The 15,993-nt window shown below is 34.5% G+C and overlaps 1 protein-coding gene across 8 annotated transcripts in view; it reads left to right on the top strand.

The window, feature by feature from the left end:
- Nucleotides 1-15,993, top strand: part of LOC106871676 (zinc finger MIZ domain-containing protein 1) — a 105,771-nt gene that overhangs the window by 45,661 nt on the left and 44,117 nt on the right. For all 8 annotated transcript variants that reach the window (XM_052972871.1, XM_014918270.2, XM_014918268.2 and 5 more), the window contains exon 2: nucleotides 12,849-12,984. In XM_052972871.1, coding sequence (XP_052828831.1) covers nucleotides 12,851-12,984 — 134 coding nt within the window. In that variant the 5' untranslated portion in view covers nucleotides 12,849-12,850. The remainder of the gene's footprint in view (nucleotides 1-12,848; nucleotides 12,985-15,993) is intronic.

Here is a 15,993-nt window from a genome sequence, read left to right as displayed (position 1 = left end):
CGGTGAGGCCCAATGTACGAAGGTCTTGCCTCACCACCTCAGCCCAGGTCTTCCTGGGCCTACCTCTTCCACGGGTTCCCTCAACTGTTAGGGTGTGGCACTTTTTCACGCAGCTATCCTCCTCCATTCTCACCACATGTCCATACCAGCGCAATCGTCTCTCTTGCACGCCACAACTGATGCTTCTAATGTTCAGCTTTTCTCTCAAGATACTTACACTCTGACGGGTATGTGATTGAATAAACTTACAGGGAAAGACATTCCAGCCATGGCTAGCTAGTATTACAGGGATATCTAGGGGTAGATTATCCTATCTTTATTTTTCTCATTTGGTAGGTTTTGATTTGAAGATTTAGCTGCTATTTGTAGCATGGTGAGCAACTGCATAATGACTCCCTGATTGAGGAGTTAAAAAAAGAAAGGTGGAGATTTGTGGTTATGTATTTGTATATATCAGGGTATGTATGTATGTACACATGGGATCATGAACACTTCATATTGCATTGTTACTGGGCAAAACTCACTTTTGTCTCAGTCTGCTTCTAACTATATTACAGTTAGATTGTGTATATACTTTTCATTTTAATATAGCAAGTTTATATTGCGTAGTAATAAATATTTAACCTTTTTTATATCGGGTTCAAATTTTGGCACAAGGCCAGCAATTTTTTTTTGTGGGGAGAGGGTAAGTCGATTACATTGACCCCACTGCTCAACTAGTACTTATTTTGTTAACACTGCAAAGATGAAATGCAAATCTGAACTCAATGTAAAGGTAGATGAAATGCTGCTAAACATTTTGCTTGGCATGTTAACAATTCTGCTAGCCCACCTCCTTTTAATCATTTTCTGTTTAAAAAAACAAAATTTTTTATTGGCTCCTACATTAACTTCAGTTTAATGAACTTGCAACAGACATATCTTCTACCCCTCTGTAAGTCTTAAATTGAAGATTCACTGTACTTCTAAAGTAGTAAAACAATGAAGGAGGTTGGAGTTTTTTTTATCTATGATCAATATTTTGACAAATCAACATAATTTAAGATGACCTTGTTCAGCATGTAGGAAAAGTAGTAACTCCATTATCTAGAGATAACTGAAGCAGATTCATAGAATACTTAATGGAATTTAAAAAGTTTGGATGCACAGGCTTACTTGAATTGTACCTCATGCAAGGCTGAACACTGTTGGTGGAACAAATGATGATAAAACATTGTTTGACATTACTGGCGGATGGTTAGAGTCTGACAAAATACAATTGATGGTGACAACTAAATCACTTTTTCTTTGTATGAAGATTCATCATAAAAAGTAAAAAAAAATCTGAAAGTCAAGAGCTAAGATTGAACTAGTATGAATCACATATTTTCATACTTGAGATAAAGTTTTAATGCATCTTTATTATTAATTGCATGTTATGAATTAGAGTGGCATGAAGTTTTATCATTTTATTTATTTATATATATATATATATATATGTGTGTGTGTGTGTGTGTGTGTGTGTGTGTGTGTAGGCAAAGGCATAGTGGTGTTGTTTAGTATCTTACACAAGTATCTTCTGCCATAGTTTCATGTTATAGAAACATGCTGTAGTTTCTTGTGAGTTGAATTTGGTGGATAGAAACTGTGACAGCCTATTGTGTGTATATCAATGCTTACATATATATAGACCAGTGACAAAGGATGCGTCCCTATATGTGGGAAAAGTTACTTAGTCATTTGATAAGGATCAGTAAATTTGAAGTTAGTATGTGTCAATTATAACTGGCTGAAAACTACTAAGAGTGGTTCTGTCATGACCACTGTGTGTGTGTGCACGCGCGCGTCCCAGTTGCTAAATAGTTCTTTCTTAATAGTGTTTTCAAAATATTTTCAGTCATTCCTTATATTCCAAATCTCAATTATCATTTTCAATTAATATGAATTAGAAAATGAAGCTATACTTTTCTTTATTGATGTCTTCGTATATCTGCAATGTCTTATTTATTAACAGTGGCTAGATAGTAATTTGAGGTGCTGAAGTTTTCACCACCCCCTCTTTTGTCAGTGTGTGTATGTGTGCATGCATGCATGCACATGATGGTGCCTACTATATCTTTGCATTGCTACTGGATTTAGTGAATATAAACTAAATATATTTTGAGACAGCCTCTTATCACTTTTCCAAATGTTCTCAGGTTAATGTTAATTAGGATTATAGTTTACGGTTCATTTGTATCTGCAGTCATGTCACTTCAGTCTGATAAAAATTATTTCACAATATATTATGGATTTGATTAAATTCGAACCTACACCTCTCACTTTATGTTAAGCTAATTTAAATTTTCAAGAATACTTTCCAGAAAACAAAACAAAAAGCAAAAATTATATAAAAGGATAGCATTTTAAAACTACAATATAAAATATGAATCTTACTATATATTTTTTTTTCCTCCCTGAAACCATATATCACTAATAGTTTTTAATAGTTTATCTGATAGGAAGTGTTCATAGCTCTTGAAGGAAGATAGTATGGTATATTACTTATGGTATGGAGAATAAATACAATTATATTATCTTTTGGGTTTATCTTTTACTTGCTTCGGTTGTTTGACTGCAGCCATGCTGGGTTTACAGCCTTGAAGGATTTTAGTTGAATGAATCAACCCCAGTATTTATTTTTTTCAGCCTGCTACTTATTCCCTTTTGCTGAACTGCTAGGTTACAGCGACGTAAACACACCAACAATGGTTGTCAAGCAGTGGTGGGGGACAAACACATACTCACACATAACAGGCTTTTTTTCAGTTTCCATCTATAGTAGGAGACACTTGCCCAAAGTACCATGCAGCGGGACTGAACCTGGCAAACTTCTTACCACACAACCACTCCTGCATTTATGATAAAATAATATTTTGTCAAGGGTGTGTGTGTGTTTACATATGTCCATATTCGTACTGTGTTCCTTTATTGTTAAAATCTAACTTAACCATGGGCAAAATAGAGGTTAACAAAATATGTCCTGGGGTTGTTATGGTAAATGAAAACCTTTGAAGCTATGGGTCAGCATAGCTATTATAGTCTAGTAACTAAAATTAGTAAGAATGAAATAAAAATGGATAAATTGTTTTTCATTTTGGCACAATTTTGTGGAGGTAGGGTTAGCTGATACCATCAGCCCCAATACTTGCAACCCCAGAAGGATAAAAAGACAAAGTTGGGATTAAAATTCAGAAAGAAAAAGATAGAAAAATATTGGATGTTCTAACATATTCATCATTGTTTTTCCTGAGTTAATGACTACAGCCCTACTTTTAAGTATATTAGAGTGTTGTGTTAATGAATACTCTGGTATATACACATATTTTGTTCCGCATTACTTATTGCTGTGACACATATCTGCAGATTCCTCTTCTCTTTGTGTTTTCACATTTTAACATTCTGTTTACATAGAATCTATACCGTATATGAAAAGAAAGAAAATTTACTAGCATGTACATACTAATTTTGCACTGCATTGATTAAATATCAGTTGAAGATATTAATAGGCTTCTATGATTTACTGCTTTTGTTGTTGTTGTTGTTAATGCAACTGCCCAGCATCAAAATGTCCCAATAGTTCTCTTCTCTTCCTATCAACACCAACCTGAGAAGTAATTGTTAGTTTTTATCTCTTTTAATACGACCTAACAATAATTGCTTTGCAAGTTTTCCTTGAATTTACCACCTCACCAAATACCTACAATGTACTATCTGGATGCCCTAAACATATCCTAACATTTTATAGTCAGTTTACATTCAGCTGAAGTATATATGTTGACATTATGTTCTTTCTTTATCTTGGTATAGCTATAGGATATTAATTAGCCTTAAAGATATAGTACTGATAAGTTAGAGACAGAAATTTTACTCAGGGGAATATTTTGCTTGGGAAGTCTTGAGAGAAAGCATCATACCAAAATCTGAACTGTTCTATTCACTCTCCTCTTCCATTTGCTCTTTGTTATTGGTGTTGGTAATATTATCACTGTGGCATTAATATTTATTACATGCAGTGACCTTGTTTAGCTTAAATGGGTTTATAACATTTATCTATTTAGTTAAAATATTGAACAGAATGTTATTATAGTCCATATTATTATTATTATTATTATTATGTCAGGATGTTTTCTGATTTATGGCAACAATGGTTACTTAGAAGAAAAGGTATTAGATGAAGCGGTTGATTATTGTAATGTCCAGTGGTAATAGTTATTGGGAAATTGTTGTAGTTTTAAGTGTTTAACACACATCTTGTTAAAACAGATTCAGTTTTATCAAGGGTGAAAGATTTAAGTTGAGTGTATTATTCATTGAAGTAAAACAGTAAAAATAAAAAGGGTGACTCATTTATTTATTCCTGTTCTGTTTAACCTTTCTCATCATACACCCTTGCTTAATTGGTCAGAAGTTTGAAGAGGGTTAGAATAAGGATGTAGAGAAAGCTTTGGTGGTATTGAAGCCATACATCTATATTATGATTGCTTTTGTTTTAGGTTGCATAGAAATCAACAATTCTTGTAAACACTGTTGAACAACAGGAGTTTATACAAGAACCCGTCTTTCCATTAGGAAAAAGAATAAAGAAGCATCAACACAAATGGAGCCTATCATATATATACATATATATATATATATATATATATAAGCATGTGTATCACACACACACACACACACACACACACACACACACACACACACACACACACATCTGTGGCATTATATCTTAGTGTAGATTGTATATGTAGTCATTGTGTAAAACAAGATGTTTTCTCAGTCTACTAATTAACAAGTTGCTTATTTACTTCAAGCTAGGAGATGGCTAGAGAACAAAAAGAAAGAAAGAAAGAAAGAAAGAAAAAAAGATGTGAGAACAATCTATCTCCCTTGAAGGTTACATTACTGATTGACTGATAATTTTACATGCTATTTAAGCCAGGCTGTGCTACAACATTAACTGGGAAGTGTTTAATAAAATAATAAATTAAAAAGCAGATGGAAAATGAAGAAAAAACACAGAAATAAGCATAGTTAGCCTACAATTACTTTATTGATATGGTATTAACTGAGTCACATTACTACCCACTGGAATTAAATTAGCTTCCTATCTGTAAATAATTTTATTTTCTAGCCGGCTGTCTTTTCTCTCTCTTTCTTTCTCTCTCTCTCTCTCTCTCTCTCTCACACACACACAGATGTTTTCTCTGTGAAAGTATATATCTTGAGGGTAAGAAAAGTTTATATTTTTCAGCCAATCAAAAATATTAATATATAATACATTTGTTTTACAACCTTGACAGAGCACAGTCAGTATGTTTCTCTTGTGGTTAAGCAGAGTAGAACTAAAAGAGAGAAAAAAACTGGAGGATCTGCATAGCACACTTTTTACTATTGCTCTTTTTTTGGGATTGTGTTAAATGTAGCTTTTCATCTACACTTCAACTTTCCAATAATTACTGATTGAATTAATTTTAGTTAAACAAGTACTGAACTTAGTTATTTCAGTTGTTAAATGTCCAATGTTCATTGAACATCTAAGATAAGACAGTGACAGTAGTTTGAAATTTTACCTCAGGAGAAAAAACAATTCATTTTATTACTGAACAACTCTACTATGTCAAATTTCTAATTGGGGTTTTTCTTCTATATTGTCATATGACTTTTCATTTTATTACCTGTGTTCAATAACAACAAGAATAGGCTTGCTTTCCATTTATAAAGTGGTATGCATAATCTTCAATACATATTTATTATTAGATATACTTTTAACTGTATTCTTATAGCTTTGCCAATTTAAAAGTAGTTGCTAATGAACAGGTTTCCTCTTAGCTTTTTCCCCTTTTCTCCCCTTCTTTCTCTTCTCTTCAAACTGCATTTTTTTTTTATGACCTCAGCAATTATGTGAAATAGCAGATTAGCAATTTATTTGAAATAGTTGAAGTAAAATTAGGAGTGTTGGTTTCTATTTTAAAACAAATCAATCAATAAGATGAGAAATAAAACCTGAAGTGGGGTGAGTCGGAATAACAACCAGTTTGTTCATAAGAATAAAGAAATCAAGTAGAAAAGGATTATATTCCTTTGAGCCCTTTGACTCAGAATAATTAATTGGTCCAATGTTGTAGCATGTGATTATCATGAGCCAAGAAGGAACCTCTACAAAGTTACTACTCAACCTTGTAGAAATAGCAGCTGGCTATACCTTGATTCATACTCTTACTACTTTAAAACAGATACAGTAATTCCTTGACTATCGCGAGTGTTATGTCCCACCCCCACCCCCTGCAATAGGTGAAAATCCACGAAGTAGAAACAGTACTGTACTGTATATTTAAAATTTTTTAAATAATTTATATATATTTATTTCATTATAAATGCAAAGCAACACCACAGAGGAATTGACGTAAGCTTAAATAGTAAACCGTGATAGGTGAACCACGATATGGCGAGGGATTGCTGTACTTCAGAAAATGTAATCCTAGGTTTACTATGTCTGTAGAAAGAGACAGGATGGTCAAAGCTCAAGGTTTTTGTTTCATAGGTCTGCTTGAGCATGTCTGAACAACATCTGCAGTGATTACCAAACTGTGTTCTATATAGAGGAAAACGAAAATAGAGCAACTGTCTCGATATGCTTTGAGATAGAAGTCTATCATTTACACTAATTGATAAAGTAATATGTTGCAGTACCCGCCCTGAAGCTGTAATCCCATATTAAAATGTCTGGCATTGCATGAGATGCACCCCTCCACTCCCATCTGTTAGAACTAAACTTGCTCTTATGTGCCAGGAAAACAAGAGTTAAGTTTTTCCTCGACATATAACTGGTTAGAAACTATGACTCATGTTTTCTTGAGAAAGATAATCAGAGCAAGAAAAGTAAATTTATTTTTGGAAAAGATAGTAAAAAAATATATAATATTGTTGGTTAAAAAGAAATTTTCATATCTATCTAGCCTCAATTATCATATAAACAAGTCTATTTTGAAGAATATGATAAATACTGTCTACTGATATTACTGAGAAAGGGAACCCTGGGAAAAACATGATATATTAAAACTCCACCCAAAGAAGAAAGAAAGAATAAATAAATAAATTAAGGATAATCCATATTTTCTAGATAAGTGTTGCAGTCAGAGATAGAAACCAGTGCTCTATTTTTTAGTGACATTTTAAGTCAGTTGAAGAAATGTTGATGTTAATGTGTACATATTTGTTTGGTTATCATATAACACTACATCTTGTTGATACCTGTTAAATGATGCTTTTCATGTCCTGAAAATTGGTTTGTTTATATAAAAAAAATTTTGGAATCACTTTAAAATATTTGGAGAGATATCAATTATGCTTTATTAATATTAGTCCATATCAGTTGATCTGCTTATCCAACGGCATTAGGAAAGAGTTGTAAACAATAACAAAAAAAGGAAAGAATACCAAGAGCAGTGAATTACTTTAGGATAATTTACAAAGATTATGGTTTTGTTTTGGAGGTTTGTTTTGATGATTTTTTTTTTTCATTTCTATCCCTCTATTGTCAGTAAAATAAGCATTTGTAGAAGGCTGAGCTATTGGTTTAAGAGGTTGTGTTGAGTTTGTTATTCTTTGAATGTTTGATTAACTAGCATGCCTCAAATAAATCTGATTGCAGCTATTTAATAACATCAGTTTATAAAATGGCAGTGTTGACAGTAGTAGTGATAATCAGTTTCCTTCTCAAGGGGATTCTGATGATTATTTTCTCTCTTTGTGAAGCCTGGAGATCACTTAGTTTCATAATAAGATTCAACTAAGAATTCATTTGTTTCCTAAAAAAACAACTGTCCTTCTCAGAGTTACCAGCTTTAATTGAATACGAGATACTACTTTCATGTTAGCTTTGATTTTTAAATCATTATTTCTCTTATTTGTCTTTTACATAACTAATTTATTGTTTCATTGGCTTTGATCAACTCTGTTTAGCAGACAAATACAGACAATGAAATGAGACAGGATGTCAGTTTAGGCTGAATTTCATTGTTGAATCAACTTCCAGCCTTGCTATTTCAAGATTTAAGACAAAATATGCAGTCGCTATCCTAAAGAAACTGCTACTTTGTTGAAAGATTTATCCTCTATAACAAGCATGACCACTGATTCCACTGACATTCTTTCACTGTTTCATAAAATATTTTTTTTTAGTGTTGATGATAATAGAAGGTTAAAGATACATTCACATGCACATATTTCAATATGACCTGTGAAGGGACTGAAGAGGGAATTTTAGAAAGCCTTTGACAGGGTCCCCGATTCCTTATCTGGTGGTCAATGAGGAAACTAGGGATAGAAGAATGGTTAGTGAGAGCTGTACAAGCCACGTACAGGGATGCTGTCAGTAAGGTGAGGGTTGGCAATGAGAACTGTGAAAAATTCCAGGTAGGGGTAGAGGTCCACCAAGGATCAGTCCTCAGCCCCCTCTTATCCACCATAGTCCTCCAGGCAATAACAGAAGAATTCAAGACAGGATGCCCCTGGGAGCTTCTCTATGCAGATGACCTTGCTCTAATAGCTGAGTCACTATCAGAACTAGAAGAGAAGCTTCAGGTGTGGAAGCAAGGATTAGAATCAAAGGGCCTTAGAGTCAACCTAGCAAAAACCAAAGTCTTAATAAGTAGGAAGGCAAACAAACCACAAATCCCTTTAGGTAGATTGCCCTGCTCGATCTGTAGAAAAGGTATAGGTAGAAACTCCATAAGATGTACCCAGTGTAAGCAATTGACACATAAGAGGTGCAGCAATATCAAAGTAAGGCTAACTGGGAAGATAGTTTTTGTGTGTTGCAAATGCTCAGGAGCAATAAACACTGAAAATGTGCAGAGAACAGCTTCCGTCACATTTCAGGAGAAAATTAGAAGTAGTTGATAGCTTCTGTTACCTATGTGACTAAGTCATTCATGGAAGTGGATGCTCTGAAAGTGTAGCTGCTAGAATAAGAATAGCCTGGGCAAAGTTCAGAGAGCTCCTACTTCTGCTGGTGACAAAGGACCTCTCACTTAGGATGAAAGGTAGACTGTATGACGGATGTGTGCGAATAGCCATGTTACATGGCAGATGACTGCTGAGGACATGCGTAAGCTTGCAAGGAATGAAGCCAGTATGCTCTGCTGGATGTGTAATGTCAGTGTGCATACACAACAGAGTGTAAGCGCCTTGAGAGAAAAGTTGGACATAAGAAGCATCAGATGTGGTGTGCAAGAGAGACGACTGCACTGGTACGGTCATGTGTTGCGAGTGGATGAGGACAGCTATGTGAAAATGTGTCGCACCCTAGCAGTTGAGGGAACTTGTGGAAGAGGTAGACCGAGGAAGACCTGGGATGAGGTGGTGAAGTACGACCTTCGTACATTGGGCCTCACTGTTGCAATGACAAGTGACTGAGACCTTTAGAGGTATGCTGTGATTGAGAAGACCCAGCAAGCCAAGTGAGCTTATGCCAGTGCTGCATAACCAGCCCATTTAAGAGTACCCTTCAATCATTGAATAATAAACTATGCTTGCGAAGACCTGTTGAGGCAAGTGAAGTTGTTGTCGTGGCCGATGACAGTACTGCTTGATTGGCACCTGTGCCAGTGGAACGTTAAAAGCACCATTCGAGCATGATTGTTGCCAGGGCCGCTGACTGGTGCCCGTGCCGGTGGCACGTAAAAGGCACCATTTGAGTGTGATCATTGCCAGCACCACCTGACTGGCTCCTGTGTCGGTGGCACGTAAAAAACACCATTCAAGGGTGGTCGTTGCCAGTGCTGTCAGACTGGCTCCTGTGCAGGTGGCATGTAAAAAGCACCATTTGAGCATGGTCGATACCCGTACCGCCTGACTGGCCCTCATGCTGGTGGCACGTAAAAGCACCCACTACACTCTTGGAGTGGTTAGCATTAGGAAGGGCATCCAGCTGTAGAAACTTTGCCAGATCAGATTGGAGCCTGGTGCAGCCATCTGGCTCACCAACCCTCAGTCAAACCACCCAACCCATGCCAGCATGGAAAGCAGACGTTAAACGACAACAATGATGATGATAAATTCATTGAGCGGAAATTAAAAATTAATTAGCTTGTTCTTGTAAAGGAATTGAACTGTTGATGCTATAAAAAAAGAAAATTCTTAAGTTGGTATGCTGACTTAATAGCATAAAATGAAGAAATTGACTCTACAATGAATGTTAAATTATTAAATTTTTCAATTATTCCCATGAGAGAAACAAAAAACTAAAGTAATTTATCCATGCAAAACTCAAACCTACTTTTCTGTTTTTGGAAACAATAATGTTTTCATTTTTAAATACACACTGTATTTCATGGGTGAAACTGACTGTTATACATTTACTTTTGAAAACTGGATTCTTTTATCTCATTATTTACACTCAGTCATTTATTCAAACTAGCAGGATCTGAAAATTCCAAGTCTTAGAAATGTTCTCATTTTCATTTTGATGCATAACGTTTATAGATTTTCGTAACATGGTTTCAGTATGTTATTCTGATTAAGCCTTTGGTTTTGCTCTGTAGTTAAGGTTGTTAATATCATAAGAAATTGAACTTATCACAAGTATTAGATTGTTGGATAAATTTGTTTGGTCCTCCCCATCCCCATTTATTTTAATCCTTATTTTTCATCAACAATTTTAACAAATCAGTCAATAATATATCTCTTTCATTGTTCACGGCTTCTTCTCAACATTACCCTGGTTTGTCAATGCCTTAATGGTAATCACCGGGTCTTGACTTGATGACTTCAATTAGCCGTATTTTCTACAAAAAAAAAAAAAAAAAAAAATCACCTGAAAGCACTATATTAGGTAAACATGGAGAGTGTAGTAGATCTTCCCATCTGAGCTCTTGAATAGGAATTTTGGTTAAACTAGCAACGTTGGGAGTGAGCATTGTCATATTGAAGAAGCATACTATATTACTGGCTGGATCATTTGAACTAAGTGCATTTTCAGAACATAAAGCTCTGCATTGATTGTAGTTTTCAAACATTTTGTAGTGGATTAGTCCTTCTCAGTCCCACCAAACACACAGACCTTGGTTTTGCATGGATATAACTCTGGCTTGAGTTAAGATGTTGATTGCTTTTTGTGGTTGAACCATTCTTTTCTTTGCTTCATATTGACATTAAGATACCATTTTACATTGCTGGTGACAATGCAGTGAAGAAATGCTTGTTTCTGTTCATGAGTAACCTTATATTGAGTGGAAAACTTGCAGCAATAGAGGAGTGCTGGAGTTTGTTTCTTTTGTCCAGAGCATGTGGCACCCATGCACCAAGTTTTTGGACCTTACCCATCAAGTAAAAGTGACAGGTGACGGTATCATGAGAGCATCCCATCCACTGGATCAATTCCCCTGAGGACTTGTTTGCATACAGTCAATCCTCATTGAACTGAACAGGTCAACCAGAACGTGGAGAACTTGTGAGGTCAAATTTCCCTTCCTTGAAGCATAAAAATCATTTCTGTGCAGTTCTTTGAGTAATAATGCTTTTTCTGCACATAGCACAAATTTCTAGAGTGGCTTTCATAGTTTTGTAACTTTGATTGAAAGCAAAGAGAAATTGGTGTTGAAAATGTTAATTTTTTCTTACTTGGCACTCTTCTGTCATATGCCTAAAAAGAGGTAAACTTTATTTAAATTTCAAAAACAATAAGCAAAAGTTATACAGGAAGAACAGAATTAAAAAAAAAAAAGAAAAAGAAACCACAAAACACTGATACAAAGTATTTTTTGTTAAATAATAGAAGTTATTATATATGGAACAGTGGCATAGTGAATACAAGTTTTGATTAAGTGTCAGATGTTAAGTGTTTTAGTTTTACCTGGTGGATGTGAGTTCAATTCATAGGTTAGTGATTCGATATATACTCTGGTTCAAGCAGAATATATAAGTGACATCACCAGTTTAAGTGTAGCTAATATGAAAATATTCCTGGCACGGACAATGGGACGTGGACTGTCATCTACTCTGTGTTTGAATAAAGGGTTTAGTTCAAAATTATGAACATATTGCTGAGCATGGCAAGCATTAGAAGATGGCTAGAGCATATAATAGCTGAAATATTGTGACTGTGACAACCAAAATGAGGACACTTAAAGTATAAGAATATTTCTTTATTTCAGAAATTATGTAATTTGGTTGAAATCACTTACTTAACTTTTTAAGTTAGACAGTATTTTATCTGCTTTATGCCATTACTTTCAAGTTTGCATGGGTTAGATGGATACTTATATGAAGAAGCATTTTATGACTAAACGCCTTTCCTATCGTGAATCCTTATCTCTTTTTCAAGCAAGGGATTTTTTTTTATTCCTCTAGTCTTCAAAAGTCAAGCAATGGGACATATCAACAGGAAATGTAAACACATCATTTTACCTACGCATGTGTGCATGTGCGCGCGCGCACACACACACACACACATTCACACTCAGAAAATTGGCATCTAAACAATTTTCTGTCTATTAATTTCACTCACAAAGCATTGGTTGACCCAGGTTTATAGTAGAAAACACTCAGGGTACCATGCAGTGAGGGAGTACTTGAAACCCTGCAATTGCAAAGCTATCTCTGTAACTACATAGCCATGCTTACACCTGTGTGTGTGTGTGTATTTTCAACGAATATATATATATATATATATATATATATATAGTACTTGTAAAATGTATTTAGTTTCAGAGAACATAGTTCAGATAGATTCACTTGTAACATTTTTACATACCTCTTGTTATTGTTGTTGTATGCATGCACTCAAAATGTTTAAAAATTTCTGAGGATGTAACTTGTCTATGTTTCAGCTATGCTCTCGATGTGGTGTGAGGAGCTGGGAAGGTTATTGTTATTAAGACATCAGAAGACACGCACGCCTGATTCGGCTAAAAGCCCAGGCATGCATCATCAGTTGCAAAAGAATATGCCTGCTGTACCTCAAAAGTAAGTCAAGTTTCTCTTTTACTTAGTTGCTTATTGTTTTTATTGCTGCTTTTGTATTGATTTCTCACTATCGATGTTCTTTCATTAGTCAGTTGTCTACTTATTACAATTCTTGATCAATATGCATTATTTTTCTTCACTTGCCAACTTCTGCACAAAATATAACCAGCATCAAAATGCATTATGCTGCCTTTTGTTAATGTCAGTAGGTTTGTCACAAACCCAGCCTAGATTCCAGATCACCTACCATTGCTCACTTTGCAGATTCCCTTTAGGTTTAATCACATCACTTGCACTGATATAGCAGAAAAACTCAGCCACCTTTTTGCTCAATATGAATATCACAAATGAATTTCCTTCTTATACAACACTTACTTTTTACCAATCCTGTACAATAGAACAGGCTTATATACAATTTAATTACAGTGAGCCAAGCATTTTACTTTTATTTTCTGTTGATAGTAAACTTTCAAAACTTTTTAAGAAAATTTCCTTGAAAAGTTATGTAGCATGACTGATAGTGTTTTCTTTTCATTGATTTTTAACGATGCTATAATGCTAGAAACTTGTTGAGAAAGAAGCATCGTTGTTATTTAGCCTCAGTTCTCTAATGGCAAGTGGATCTATAATGGAAAGCATTTTAACCACGACCAGTCTGGTTTGTTCCTTTCTCCCCCCCCCTCTTTTCAGGCATAGTATATTTAGGACTATCATATCCAATGTGTTGTTCTTGAAAAAGAAAAAAAAAAGCTCTAGCTTATGATTTGAGGGGGATTTAGCTGCTATTTCTCACTAGGTTTAAGCAGTCACATGTAAGTGCCCCTGTTTGTCAAAGCAAGTATAGCTGATTAAGTTGACACCAGTATATTGCTTGTATTTAATTTATTGACTCCGGGAAAAGAAAATAGAAAGCAACTGATGGAATTTGAATTGAGAATGCTAAGAGAACATAACCAAATGGAAATTAATAAACTATCAAGCTACTCTTTCTCAGGCCAGGAATACTATGTTGTACAGCTAGCATTTAACTCAACACACCAAAGAACATAACGAAAAAAATTTTTGTTACCAAAATTTGCATAACAAGAAATTTTCTTAAGATAGTGAAACTGTCATCAGATTCAGCTTATTGAAGTTATTGGAAACAATAAATATTAGAAACTTTTATTCTTTATTCAGTATTGTTTGGAATTATATGTGTCTGCCATAATATATAAGACTTAGAAAGGAAATATTGGGGAAACAAAATATGCTGTTTGAAAATCTTGAGGATGTTTTAGTTGAGTTAGCAGTTATGTTAAATAATTGGTTTAAAACTGTAGACATGTCTTTATTTTTCAAGCTTTCATTGTTTCATTTAAAGGCTACAACAAAGTTATACTGTTTGGGCTTAAGAATAGTTAGCTGTAACATTTAAGTGGGATTTATAAGTTATATTAATCAATATTTATATAATATCTATAATTATCTGAAGCTATATTGAATCTGAATTTAAGCTAGACTTACTGATCAAGTACTCAGTACTATCTCTACTGTTTTCTTGTCTGTAATGGAAGTTTTATTTCGATGTAACTTACATTTTCTGTTTTTAACTCGCATGTATCCTGCTATTCCTGATTTTGCTGTTTATCTTCTGATCTGAGGTCTTTGATGCTCTTAAATTTGGGTTCTTAAGGAAACTACCTGAAGTCTGTCACCTAAGAAGTCTTTCTAATAATATACATAGAATGTGATACCAAGATACTTATCTGGTTGTTCACTATGTTTCTGTCTTCCAATCGATTGTTCCCTACCCCTTCTTTTGTAGCCATTCAAACTAATTCAGAATCTGGTACAAATGGAATCTAAATTTATTGGGTTGGCAAGAAAGTAATTTTGGTTTTTTAGTATGAAATAAAAGTCATTATTTATTTTTTCATACAAAGAATGAACTTTAATCAATTATATATTTTCCATTTTGTTCGATGACCTTTCTGGAAACTTCATGATTCTGCACTCACAGAACTTCTGGTCCCTATCAGCCAAAAACTGAAGCAAGTGCAATTTCAGGTCATTATCATTATTGAAAGTCTTACCAATCAGAGAATTTTGCAAACTTAGAAATAAATGGTAATCTGATTGGTGCAAGGTCAGGGCTATATGGTGGATGTGACATCACTTTCCAACCAAGCTCCAATAATTTTTCACGAGTTAGCAAAGACGTGTGGTCTATCGTTGTCATGGTAGAACATGATTCCTTTATGATTTACCAATTCTGGCTGTTTTTCTTTGATTGCTTCCTCCAGTTTCATTAGTTGTTGACAGTAAACATCTGAATTGATCGTTTGGTTCCTTGGAAACAGCTCAAAATACACAACACCTTTGTAATCCCACCAAATTGACACCATGACCTTTTTTTGATGCAATTCAGCTTTCGAAGTGGCTTATGCTGCTTCATTACATTTGGACCATGATCATTTTTGATTGATGTTATTGTAGACAATCCATTTTCCATTACCAGTGATAATTCGTTTAAAAAAAAGGTTGATTTCATTGGATTTGAGATGCATATCGCAAATATTGATTAATTGTGTTAAGTGAATCTTTCAATTTATGTGGGACCCAAATATCGAGCTTCTTAATGAGTCCTAGACATTTTAAGTGATTTTCACTTATATGACAATCAGATTCAATTATGGCTTTGATTCAGTCATCAACAACTTCAGTAGGTCGACCAGAACATTGGTCATCTTTGAGTGAAAAATCTCCAGAACGAAATTTTTTAAGCCATTTCTGACATGTGCATTCTATTAAGCAGTCAACACCATAAACTTCACATATCTCTTTGTGAACTTCAGCAGCTTTCTTGCCTTTATGGAAATAAAAAAAGTAAAATATGGTGAAAATGTTCATTTTTGCACTCCATGTTAAAATTGACACTGAACTAACAGCTGCAAATAAAATGACATGCAATTTGCTTCTAAAGTAAGCTCAAAGTAATGGCTATCAAATGTCAAAAGGAAAAAAATC

This window comes from Octopus bimaculoides, chromosome 1 (genome assembly GCF_001194135.2).
Source record: "Octopus bimaculoides isolate UCB-OBI-ISO-001 chromosome 1, ASM119413v2, whole genome shotgun sequence".
Lineage (NCBI taxonomy): Eukaryota > Metazoa > Mollusca > Cephalopoda > Octopoda > Octopodidae > Octopus > Octopus bimaculoides.
The sequence above is the reverse complement of the archived record's forward strand: the minus strand, read 5'-3'. Positions and strand labels throughout refer to the sequence as shown.